Raw genomic sequence first — 12,959 nt, 5'->3', positions numbered from 1 at the left:
AAGAAACCAACCTGTTTTAAACCTTCCTCTACAACCATGGTAAGTTCTAAGCCATCTTCACCAATGCTTTTTCCCTCCAAATCTCTTTCCATTCTTGCCCTTCCCACTTTCAGAGAGAGTGTCTCTCTCTTACCACCCCCCACCCTTGGCTCTTCTGTAGCAATTTATCCTTTATCTAACCTTGATTTTATGTTAATCTGCCTTGATTTTATGTTCCTCATATATGTATCAGTAATATGTTTGTGGTTGGGGTCTTTTTTTTTGTTTCAGTGGTGAGGGAAGAGGGGGAGCACAGATTTTTAAAAACATTGTTTTTTTAATGTTTGAGAGAGAGACAGAGTGAGCAGAGGAGGGGCAGAGAAGGGAGACACAGAACCTGAAGCAGACTCTTGGCTCTGAGCTGTCAGCACAGAGCCTGATGTGGGGCGCAAACTCAAAAACCATGAGATCATGACCTGAGCCGAGGTTAGACACTTAACCAACTGAGTCACCCAGGAGCCCAGGGGGAAGCACAGATTTTAATGACACTTACAATTCCGGATGTTCTTGGGTTCATAAAATATCTGGAGTCACTAGAATTTAAGACCCTTGAGGGCAGAGAATACATAGTCAATGCTGAGAACAATGCCAGATCTTCGTAAATATTTAATAAATACTTGTTGACTGACTGTGATTGCTTTAAAACACCCCAGACTAGGGGAGCCCGGGTGGCTCAGTCAGTTGAGCATCCAACTCTTGATTTTGGCTCAGGTCATGATCCCAGAGTTACGGGATTGAGCCCCATGTTGGCTCTGTCTCCCTCCCTCCCTCTGCCCCTTCCCTGCCTTGCCCCAGCTCACTCTTAAAAAAAAAAAAAAGAGAGAGAGAGAGAGAGAGAGAGAGAGAGAGAGAGACAGAGAACTTAACAGATAACAAGACTGGAATAAGTGAAAGTTTATTATATTATACTATTCTACTATTTTTTTTTTCTTAAACATTTTATTTTTAAATAATCTCTACACCCAAATTAGGGCTTGAACTCACAACCCCAAGATAGAGAGTAGCATGCTCCACTGACTGAGCCGGCCAGGTGCCCCTGCTTTTGTATAGGTTTGAAAATTTCCATAATATAAAGCTGGGGAAAAATCATCTGTGTACATGCTCCACTAGACTGTAGGGTCTTATATTCCAGAGACTGTCTTATTCCTCTCTATAGCCTTTACAGATCTTTACAGTGTAACAAAAGTTTACTGAATGGTTTTTTTGTTTTGTTTTGAGAGGAGAGTGCGTAGCGTACGTGTGTGCACCCACATGTGCACGCATGCAGGAGGCGCAGAGGGAGAGACAGAGTCTTAAGCAGTCCCTGCACCCAGTGCAGAGCCTGACATGGGGCTTGATCTCACGACCAAGTAAGATCATGACCTAAGCCAAAATCAAGAGTAAGACACTCAACTGAGCCACCCAGGCACCCCAGAAGTTTACTGAAATTTTTTTTTCTCTGAATTGCTGAGTTAACCTCTACTTCCTCCTTTTTTTCTTGCTCATTCTATTTTGTTTATGCTGCCAGAGGCTAACCTGCGCCCCCCAAACAAGCCCTGGGAGGAATCTGAACCCAGACTGATGTGAACGGGAGCCAAAGCATTCCCTGAAAGTCTGTCTTCTTCTGATATGAACCCCATAAAACCTAAAGGCTTTAGTGAGGATGTACATGGAACTTAGACTAAATTCAAGAGTTGGGACCTTACCTTTTTTAGCAACAATAGCTAAACTATATGCATATCGAATCTTCCCTTCCTCAAAATATAATGATGCTTATATCCCCAGAATTATAAACTTCTTCATTCTTGATAGGGGAAGAGTTAGTAAAAATTTTTGAATACAAACTTTTGAATTTCACCCACCCTCCAAAATTAGGACTCACTTATAGTCTAAGCCTCTCAACATAGTTGTTAAACTACTCTCACTCTCCATAGCAAACATCACTTCCACACTATTATCTGCTAAGTATGGAAGCTCCTATGCCTCTGGTCAACAAATACTTTAATCTACCAAAGCATCTGAGTTCAGTATCACCAGCTGGTTATTAGCTCAACAAAATCTTGAACCTACACACACAAAACTGAAGTCATAAAGAGCACACAGAGCTAAAGCACATGATGGAAGGCACAATACAAAGAAACGAAGAATCAGGCGTCAATTCCACAGGTCTCTTAGAGTAGGTGGCCACAGCCAAACAAAAAAATTACCTGTCTACCTAGCCTTCATTAAATGTCTAAAGATAAATGCCTAAATAGGCATGCAAATGTGCATTTATACAGTAATAATCCTTTCCTATATAGCTCAGAGTTAAGGAACAATAAGAATATCACATCATTTCTACCTTTGGCCCATACTGGTATGTGTGCACGTTCATCCACACATTTCCCCCACATTGTTGTTTTCAACTGAACCAAATAAATTTTGAAAAGTTCTGTTTGTCCTCAACTTACTGCTTGTCCATTGGCTTCATAAAGTGGGCATTTTTGCTTGATCTTGGCCAGTTCCATATTTACTTGTTTGCTGACCACAGCCATGGGATTCCCTCCTAAAAAAAACTCAAACTATTATATTCAACACAACTATGAAAAGAGAACAAAAAATTGAAGCAAAAGTATTTTTACTAAAAATTTAAAATACTCAAAGCTTAGGGTACGTGAATTATAGATCAAAAAATGCCCAAAGTAAATGTAGGATATATGAAATATGTAAGATAAGCATAAAGAAGGAAAAAAACCCCATGTTAGTTAACATTTTATTATAGATCCTTCTAGATTTTGTGTGCATAAAATTAGAGACATACACACACAAAAGGATCATAACACATGTACTGTTTTGTAATCTTCTTTCAACTTAGCAATAAACTGGCCATCATTTCAGGTTAATATAAGGCTACATAATTTTTAGTGGCTGTATAGTTCACTTTGTATAATAATTTAATCTTCAGAACTATGGGTTCTAATGTTTTGCTGTGCCACATGTAAAAAGCTCCCAACAACATGGCTCACTTGTCATTTTCTTGGGATAATTTCCGAGAACTGAATCTGCTAATAGGTCAAAACATGTACAATTTAAATTTTGCATATAGTGATGTATCTTTTCAGAAAGACTATTTGTCAGTCTACCTCTTATGAACACTAAGAACAGTATCCTAAACCAAAATACCTTAAAGCCACATTTACAGCTTTAAAACAGAAGCTTGATAATGAGTCTCAGACCTTGTTTAACAGCACACGACTAAGGACTACTTACCAAGACCTGTTACTACCATAGCTCCAAGATCAGCTACATAGTTTCCCTTGCGAAATGTAGCCACTCGTCCACCCACTCGATCCTGTTTTCAGAAATTAAATGGCTAAAATCATCAATTCTATTTTAACCATGAGAACCTGGCATGGTACCATCCCAGGCCTCTTCTGTCTTTTATAATTTAACAAGGTATAGTTTATACATAGCATGCAGTGTGGGCACAATGAGCAAACAAAGTTTAACTATTTGAGGGAGTGAAAGGTTAATGAATGACACAGAATTAAGGGACAGGGGATAGAAAACAATTTGACAGCCAGAGATACTATTTAACTATAGCTACTATTCTCTCTCTACCCAGCTGTCTCTAATACCATTTACTATACAGGCTGACCAAGGGCCACTCACACACAGAAAATATCTGTTCACAAATTGTAACGTAGCACTAAATGCCATCTTTCTACCACCATGTTCTGACTCTTGCCCTTCATCCCCTAAGTCAGCTGGGAATGACAGATGACTTCAACAAATGATTCTCCAGTGCAGCCCCATGCCCAGGGGCAGGGTGTCTACTGAGCATAAACTTTTGACAATAGCTCTCATTCCTCAACAGGCCCTGGTTTATCTCTGCTGACCAGGGAGGTTCCATGGGAAAAATTACTGAGCTGTAGTGATACTTCAATCATGGATATTATGAGAATACTCTGTAACCTCCAAATAAACAAAAGTAAAACAAAAACCTGTCAGCTAGATTAGGACCCTGCATGGGTAGGGATCATAATGATCCCATTATTCATCACTGTATTGCTAGTACACAGGGCAAGAGGGCACACAAAAGTTTCCTGAATTACCTATAAAATATTATTTTTAGTAAGACCACATAAAAATTATTTTGATTTCTTCATACTCTATTTGAAAAGAATATTTTAAAAAATTAGCAATAAAAAGCAACCTAGATTGTACTGCACAAAACATTTTGAAAGCTTCTATAAAATTTTAGATTTTTAGGTTACCTGAGAAGTGTTTGTTTTATTGTTCTTTTTTAAATGGTGTAAGCCCAGGGAGGCCTTTAAGCCACTGGAAGATAACTAAATATCAAAAATTACCCATGAAAATAATCTGAATAGTAGCATCCTAATTTGATGTTCTTTTTTCCCCCACTCTGTGCCATCATCCCTTTCCTCCTTCAATTTCCATTTCTCTTTCTAGGACAAATGATAAGGGAACCAATATACTTGGCTTCATCAGGCCCTCAAGACAGCTGCTGCCTGAGAAGCACCTCTTTTACTATTAAACAGGGAACACAATTCACTATGTTCCACACTAAAAATAACTGCCACCTGCACAGGGTACGTCCATGAAGGCCCGAAATTTGAAAGCTAACTGCAAGAAACAATGACTTGAAAATATCCGTCAAAGGGCTATATGGACCATTCACAAACTCTAAATACTCACTGAACACCTTTCAAAGCTTTACTGTCAAAAATGCTTTATCCAATATAGTAACACTATCTAAAACACTTTGAGTACTATATAAATCAGTTTGGTTTAGTTCAAGTTGTAGGATTCATTAATTTGCAACAGATAATTTCTTATTGCACTGACGAATACCTATCATATTTCTATTAGGTTAGCTTCTAAACACAAAATAAAATTCTTACCCTGGCTTCCAAAAGTGTAACATCCATTCCGAAACTTTGTAATTGACGAGCTGCTGCCAAGCCAGAGACCCCAGAGCCTATGATAATTACCTTTCCTGTCTTTTTAGCTAAAAGTAAAAAACAAAAATTACAATATTTGGTCGTAGGTTTAAGAATTTGTATTCATCATTTTTTTAAATCATGAACACCTCTAGGTTCTTAACATATCATGATGTCTTACCAAGTAAACAATTCACTTATTTTCAAAATAGAGAAACTAATACAAATTAGCAAATATCTGAAACTTATAAACTTTAATTCAATGTTAAAAATTTATAAATGAAATCCTTTAAACATTAACTTTCTCATTACACCTCAATCATCTGCTTTGGTATCTGTGACTGGTTAACTTATGACTATCTGTTTCATTTACTTCGCAATTATACTAGGACAATTTGAGTAGCCAATTTATTCTTAAAGCTGTTTTCTTTCAGCTGTACTTCTGCAGTCCTTAGTATCTCTTTTTGCAGAATTATTAAAGCATCAAAAATAAATAAATATATGTGTTAATTCCCAAAATATCCCTATCTCCTGGATTCCTGGCAGTATAAAGAACTGGTCAATGAGAGAAAACCTCAAATCTCTGCTTTCATAACAGACTTCTCTTGTTTTTAACAATTTTTTTTTTAATGTTTATTTATTTTTGAGAGAGAGACAGACAGAGTGTGAGTGGGTGAGGGGCAGAGAGAGAGGGAGACACAGCATCCGAAGGAGGCTCCAGGCTCCAGGTTCTGAGCTATCAGCAAAGAGCCCGATGCAGCACTCACAAGTTGCGAGATCATGACCTGAGCTGAAGTCGGACATTTAACCGACTGAGCCACCCAGGCGCCCCAACAAATTTTGTTTTCTGATTTTTCTTAAATTTGAAATTCAGAATCTTTCACTAAAGTACACCTGTCAGACCAGAAACTACAAGAAATGCACATTTATGAAGAGATTTTACTTTAAATCTCTTTAGACTAAGAAATTTAAAAAAAAATGCTAAAAGCCTCCTAGAAATAAAACAGAGTCCTAGAATTGTAACTTAAGACCACAAAGTCCACTGGCCAAGTCCTTACTTGGTAGGGGTTTTATCCTTTTGTAGATGCCGAAGTTGATAAGACCGTGACGCTCTAAATAACTGTGAACTCGGTGGACAAGCACAGTGTCACCTACGGAATAAATGGATTTTACAACATATTTATATTTTAGGCAGCTTAAACAGAAAGCTCTTTAACTCTTCTGTTTTTCCATCCTGAAGTTATTCTGTAGTACATATTATCCACGAGCCTCAGATAATGTGACTCCTTTAGAAAAGTGATTCCTAGCATATTAGTCTATGATGTAGTCCAAAACACATATCATAGAATTTGCTATTTTAAAAAAGGACAATACGCTATAGATGAAATAAAGGATAAAACCAACCCTTTAAAAGTAGTATTATATCAGTTACTTTGACAAAAATTTTTCAAGACTTTGTTGGTGGCAAGTGGAAAATGAGAAAGCCAGACAGCCAGCCAATCAAATGTCAACAAGGTACACCGTGGATTAACGTTGAAATGTAGTCCTTGGGAAATTATTAGCAATCTCTTGAACTTACAATGTAAAAACTAATAATTAAAAACACACATAATAGTTTTCTATAAGGCTTATTTTTGCATAGCACAAGGCAAAGATGGAAATATGAGTGAAAAACTCATTATCAGCGAACTATGAGCCAAAACTAGTCCCACTAAAAACACCACTTACTGTTGTAAGGCGCTTCTAATTGTTGAAGAGTGGCCTCAAAGGTCAGCTGAATCTTTGGATTATCCAACCACAACTGCAACTGTATTTAAATGATAGAAATTTTATTACACAAGCAGACATAGACTTTAAAATATCTTTTCAACTTTAAGGCCTCAAATATACACTTTCCTTTCACTGAAACAGTGAGGGTTATATTCCTGACAAACTGATAGAACACAAAGCCAGGTCAAATGAGTGAATTATTGAAGAAGCTGGAAGATGGCACAAAAACAGACACATAGACCAATGGAATAGAATAGAGACCCCAGAAGTGGACCCACAAATGTATGGCCAACTAACCTTTGACAAAGCAGGAAAGAATATCCAATGGAAAAAAGACAGTTTCTTTAACAAATGGTGCTGGGAGAACTGGACAGCAACATGCAGAAGAATGAAACTAGATCACTTTCTTACACCATTCACAAAAATAAACTCAAAATGGATGAAGGCCCTGAATGTGAGACAGGAAACCATTAAAACCCTAGGGAGAAAGCAGGAAAAAAACCTCTCTGACCTCAGCCGCAGCAATTTCTTACTCAACACATCTCCAAAGGCAAGGGAATTAAATGCAAAAATGAACTATTGGGACCTCATCAAGATAAAAAGCTTCTGCACTGCAAAGGAAACAATCAACAAAACTAAAAGGCAACCGCGGAATGGGAAAAGATATTTGCAAATGACATATCGGATAAAGGGCTACTAGTATCCAAAATCTACAAAGAACTCACCAAATTCCACATCCAAAAAACAATCCAGTGAAGAAATGGGCAAAAGACATGAATAGACACTTTTCTAAAGAAGACATCCAGATGGCCAACAGGCACATGAAAAGATGCTCAACGTCGCTCCTCATTAGGGAAATACAAATCAAAACCACACTGAGATACCACCTCATGCCGGTCAGAGTGGCTAAAATGAACAAATCAGGAGACTACAGATGCTGAAGAGGATGCGGAGAAATGGGAACCCTCTTGCACTGTTGGTGGGAATGCAAACTGGTGCAGCTGCTCTGGAAAACAGTGTGGAGATTCCTCAAAAAATTAAAAATAGATCTACCCTATGACCCAGCAATAGCACTGCTAGGAATTTACCCAAGGGATATAGGAGTGCTGATGCATAGGGGCACTTGTACCCCAATGTTTACAGCAGCAATTTCAACAATAGCCAAATTATGGAAAGAGCCTAAATGTCCATCAACTGATGGATGGATAAATAGAACGTGGTTTATACATACAATGGAATACTACTTGGCAACGAGAAAGAATGAAATCTGGCCATTTGTAGCAATGTGGATGGAACTGCAGAGTGTTATGCTAAGTGAAGTAAGTCATACAGAGAAAGACAGATACCATATGTTTTCACTCATATGTGGATCCTGAGAAACTTAACAGAAGACCAGAGGGGAGGGGAAGGGGAAAAAAAAAAGTTACAGAGAGGGAAGGAGGCAAACTATGAGAGACTCTTAAATACTAAGAATACCCTAAGAACTGAGGAACTAAGAACTAAGAATACTAAGAACTGAGGGTTGATGGGAGGTGGGGAAGAGGGGAAAATGGGTGATGGGCATTGAGGAGGGCACCTGTTGGGATGAGCACTGGGTATTGTATGGAAACCAATTTGACAATAAATTATACACAAACACACACACACACACACACACACACACACACACACACACATAATTTATATATATATAACGAAGAAGCTGCAAGATATTTAGCCTAAAAAAAACAAAACAAAACAAAAAAAAAAACCTAGTAACTTGCCAGTATCATACAGCTGACAAGGACCAACTCAGTTACAGGACTCTGGAGATACTGAGCAGGTAAAATCCACAAAATCAGGGGCACCTGGGTGGCTCGGTTGAGCATCTGACTCTAGCTCAGGTCATGATCTCACAGTTCGTGAGTTTCAGCCTGGCTCTCTGCTGTCTGTGCAGAGAGCCTGCTTCGAACCTTCAGTCCCCACCACGCCCCACCCCACTGCCAGCTCCCTGCTTCTGCTCTCTCAAAAATAAACAAACATTTAAAAAAATCCACAAAATCAGGGGCACCTGGGTGGCTCAGTCGGTTGAGCGTCCGACTTTGGCTCAGGTCATGATCTTACAGTTAGTGAGTTCGAGCCCCGCGTCAGGCTCTGTGCTGACAGTCAAATCCTGGAGCCTGCTTTGGATTCTGTGTCTCCCTCTCTCTCTGCACCTAGCCCACTCGCATTCTGTCTCTGTCTCTCTCAAAAATAAACAAACATGAAAAAAAATTTTTTTTTTTAAATCCACAAAATCAAATGATCAATTAGATATGCAGAGGTGGCAGGGGGAGGGGGGAAGAGATGCCAAGGATATTCCAGTTTGGGGCTTGTACAACTAAATGAGTTGGTATGTTACTCACTAAACGAGGGCCACTCAAAGAAGGGATAATGAATTTAGTTTCAAGACAACCAAAAAGAGATACAAGACTAGAATCTAGATAAAGAGCTAGGGTTCTTAAGAGAGTTAAGGTCTAGAGCCATTTGCTTATGGGTGATAAATGAAGCCAATGTGCAGAAGAGGGGTCCTAGAGCAAAAATACACCAGAGGCAGGAAAAGACTGTAAGGAGCCTTAAGGAACTCCAACCAGTTCACAAAATGGCCTTTTTTTAAAGATAAGACTACAAGGCTGTCAGAGAAGACAAACAACCAGGTAGGCAGGAGAAAAAACAGAATACTGTGTTAAACTAAGTGTGTTTAAGAAGAAGGGAGTGGTCAATTATTTCAAATACTGCTGAAAAAGCAGTAATATGGGGAATGAAAAATATTATGGTACCATCAATAGACTCTAACATAAATGCTCTTCAAACTGAATACACATCTGTAAAAATGCAAGACCAACTAAATACCACCATATTTAAGTCTTAGCTAAAAGTTAACTGCTCCACAAAGTTCAACAAAGAAATGTGGTTCTGTATAAATAAATACAATTACAAAGGGATATGACCAAATTCATAAGCACCCTCTACTTTTCTCGGTGGCCACGGTCAAGGCAAAATGGACCTCCTCACATACACACCAGGCCCAAGCTCCTCACCCTTCAACAGAAGCCATTTTCCTCTGTCCGTCCTATAAAATAAAGCTCAAGTCATGGTACGTAGTTCAATAATCCTAACGTTGTGGTTTCAAAATCTAGAGGCAAAAGATGTAGTTTAAGATGAAAGAACTGAGGGGCGCCTGGGTGGCTCAGTCGGTTAAGTGGCCGACTTCGGCTCAGGTCATGATCCCGCGATCCGTGAGTTCGAGCCCCGCGTTGGGCTCTGTGCTGACAGCCCAGAGCCTGGAGCCTGTTTCAGATTCTGTGTCTCCCTCTCTCTGACCCTCCCCCGTTCATGCACTGTCTCTCTCTTGTCTCAAAAATAAATAAATGTTAAAAAAAAAAAAATTAAAAAAAAAAATGAGAGAACTGACACAATTCTCATAAGAGAATGATTTGTGTTCAGTTTTATAGCCAGAGGCCACAACTCTAACCTGGGCCAGTCCTTACTTCCCGAAATCTGGATTTTGGTCACAGAATATAAATCAGAGAAAACAGAAATCACTGTAAACCAACCACTCAAATTCAAGTAAAGAATGAAAACTTCCCTCAGAAGAAACAACAAAAAAAATGACAATCTTATTGAAAAAGTCCATTCAGATCAAACGTTCATATGCTATACACAGAAGCTGATTCTAAGACAAACAAGTGTCGAAATATACAGTATGAATTTTCCATTCACTTTTTAAAAAAAAAAATCACCGTTTTTTTTTTCATACACCCCAAATCCCTTTATTCTGTACTACGAGAACCCAGCACAACCCACCAATTACTCTAGCTAAATAACATTTAGCAATCTAAATTCAGCAGTGGTTTTGCAGTCTAATACACAATATAAAGAAGTTAGTGGTAGCTAAAAAGCAGATATGCTAAAAATGACATCCCTGAACTATATTCAAAGTAGCTAAAATTACAACATAAATTTCTTTTACTTTATATCACCTTAGAGTATAATGAATATGTGCTGCCCTTTTCTACTCTATGGCTAAAAAATTTCTGATGAATAAAGGACATGAAAGAAAAATTCAGAGAAAAAATGGCTAATAAATGTGAAGAAGTCAGTCTAAGTAATTAAAGACATGGAAAAGAAATGAAATATTTTTAGTCTATTACAGCAGCATAGATTATCATCATTTTGATAACCAAAGCAAGGGCAAAGCAATGGGAGTGCCGACTGACTCAGTCTCTCTGGGAGGCAATTTGACAATATATATCAAAACTGTTCCTATTTTTTGACCAAGTAGTTTTCCTTCTAGGACTCTACCATTAGGAAATAATAACCAGAGATAGACTCAAGAATGTATAAAGCTACTCAGAGCTTAATAAAGCACAAACGGACATTTAAATGCCTAAATTAAAAGTATGACTCAACTGTCAGATAAAATATTATGCAGACATTAAAATCAAGCATTTAGCCTGAGAAGGAGGTTGAACGAGACGACAAGAACAGAGTAAGAGTTTCTTTCATCCTGAGAAGGAAAGACAAAATGATTATTTAAAAAAAAAAAAAAAAAAGTTTTGGAGAGCCTGGGTGGCTCAGTTAAGTGTCCAACTTCGACTAGGGTCATGATCTCACGGCTTATGAGCTCAAGACCCGCATCAGGCTCTGTGCTGACAGCTCAGAGCCTGGAGCCTGCTTCAGATTCTGTGTCTCCCTCTTTCTCTGCCCCTCCCCCATTCTCTCTCTCTCTTCCTCAAAAATAAACATTAAAAAAAAAGTCTGGGGCACCTGGCTGGCTCAGTCAGTAGAACACCAGACTCTTGATCTCCGGGTTGTGAGTTCGAGCCCCACATGTGGTGTGGAGTTTATTTAAAATAACAGGGATGTCTGGGTGGTTATGTCAGTTGAGCATCCAACTCCTGATTTTGGCTCAGGTCATGATCTCATGATTTGTGGGATCAAGCCCCACATCGGGCTCCATGCTGACAGTACAAAGAGTGCCTTCTTGTGAGTCCCTCTCTCCCTCTCAAAATAAACATTTAAAATAAATAAAAAAATTTTTTTAAGTTTAAATAAAGATTCTTTGCATTTATGAGGTTATGAAGAATGAAAAGGATGCAAAGAATGTATGGAAATAGCATTTCAATTTTTTAAAAACAAAAATTAAGTATACTTCTAAAAAACTACCTGAAGAGAAAAAAACAACTAACTTTTAACAATGGTTACCTCTGGATAGTGGTACATGTTATAGATAATTTTATTATAATTCTTTCCTCTCTTTTTCCCCATATTCTCCATAAAAGTAATAAGCACTATTAATAATCCAAATGGAAAAAAGCAGACATGAAAACTTACTGTGCGGTTTCTAATGAACAGAAAAACCTTCTGGGTCTGCTGTGGTCCACTGATAATATCTGGAAAACAGGCTGCTTCTTGAGAAGTCATCCGGTCATGAGGAAGTCTACTCTGGAAAGCTGCACCCTCCACACCTAGCAAAGAAAGCAAAGGACTTCTGGGAAACGTGCAAGTAAACACAAAACTAGGGATAACGAGACTGCGTTTTTTGCCTGAAGAACCCCTGTAAAGCTCTGCCTCATTCACAGACTGATCTTACTTCCTTTAAAAAAATTTTTTTTATTTTGCCCAAAAGCTCAACATCTTTAGAATTTACTCACTTTTTTGAGCTTAACATTCCAAAAATTACAGTTTAGTAATGAGTGACACAATCTACCTTAGAAAACATAACAAAGCCTTGAGCATATTTTCTTCATCCACGACATAACTTTGTAACACTAGAAGATACTCTAATTAAAATTAGCATCACTGATAGTGCACATTAAATCTTAAAACTAAAGAACTAGAATAGAGGAAAATATGTGAACAGAAAAGCAAAAGAAACTAGAGTGAAAACACAACCATATGCTGTCTTTTAAGATTACAGCAGAGAACATGGAGAGGTCTTTAAGGTTTAATAACCAACAATAAGGAACGCATATCTCATCAGTGGTACCACCCATTAGTTCCATTAAGTCAATACCGGCAAACAGTGAGATCAGTTAGGCAGACTACGATGAAGACACAGAAGAAAGCAAGGAATTTACCTTTCCCAGCAGAAACATTGGGAATGCTTTACTACACACTGCAAGTAAAGTATGCTACTGCATACTGTATACTACATATACATATAATGTATACATATCCTCTATACAAGTAAAATTGTATTATTTT

At 38.1% G+C, this 12,959-nt stretch overlaps 1 protein-coding gene across 2 annotated transcripts in view; it reads right to left on the bottom strand.

The window, feature by feature from the left end:
• The window catches only part of KDM1A (lysine demethylase 1A), a 61,794-nt gene that overhangs the window by 21,559 nt on the left and 27,276 nt on the right, over positions 1-12,959 (bottom strand). For both annotated transcript variants that reach the window (XM_042994635.1, XM_042994636.1), the window contains 6 exons: positions 12,087-12,220; positions 6,690-6,768; positions 6,020-6,112; positions 4,923-5,029; positions 3,268-3,349; positions 2,469-2,563 (listed from right to left, as the gene is read on the bottom strand). In XM_042994635.1, coding sequence (XP_042850569.1) covers positions 2,469-2,563; positions 3,268-3,349; positions 4,923-5,029; positions 6,020-6,112; positions 6,690-6,768; positions 12,087-12,220 — 590 coding nt within the window. The remainder of the gene's footprint in view (positions 1-2,468; positions 2,564-3,267; positions 3,350-4,922; positions 5,030-6,019; positions 6,113-6,689; positions 6,769-12,086; positions 12,221-12,959) is intronic.

The sequence above is a fragment of the Panthera tigris genome, chromosome C1, assembly GCF_018350195.1.
Source record: "Panthera tigris isolate Pti1 chromosome C1, P.tigris_Pti1_mat1.1, whole genome shotgun sequence".
In the NCBI taxonomy this organism is placed as follows: domain Eukaryota; kingdom Metazoa; phylum Chordata; class Mammalia; order Carnivora; family Felidae; genus Panthera; species Panthera tigris.
The sequence above is the reverse complement of the archived record's forward strand: the minus strand, read 5'-3'. Positions and strand labels throughout refer to the sequence as shown.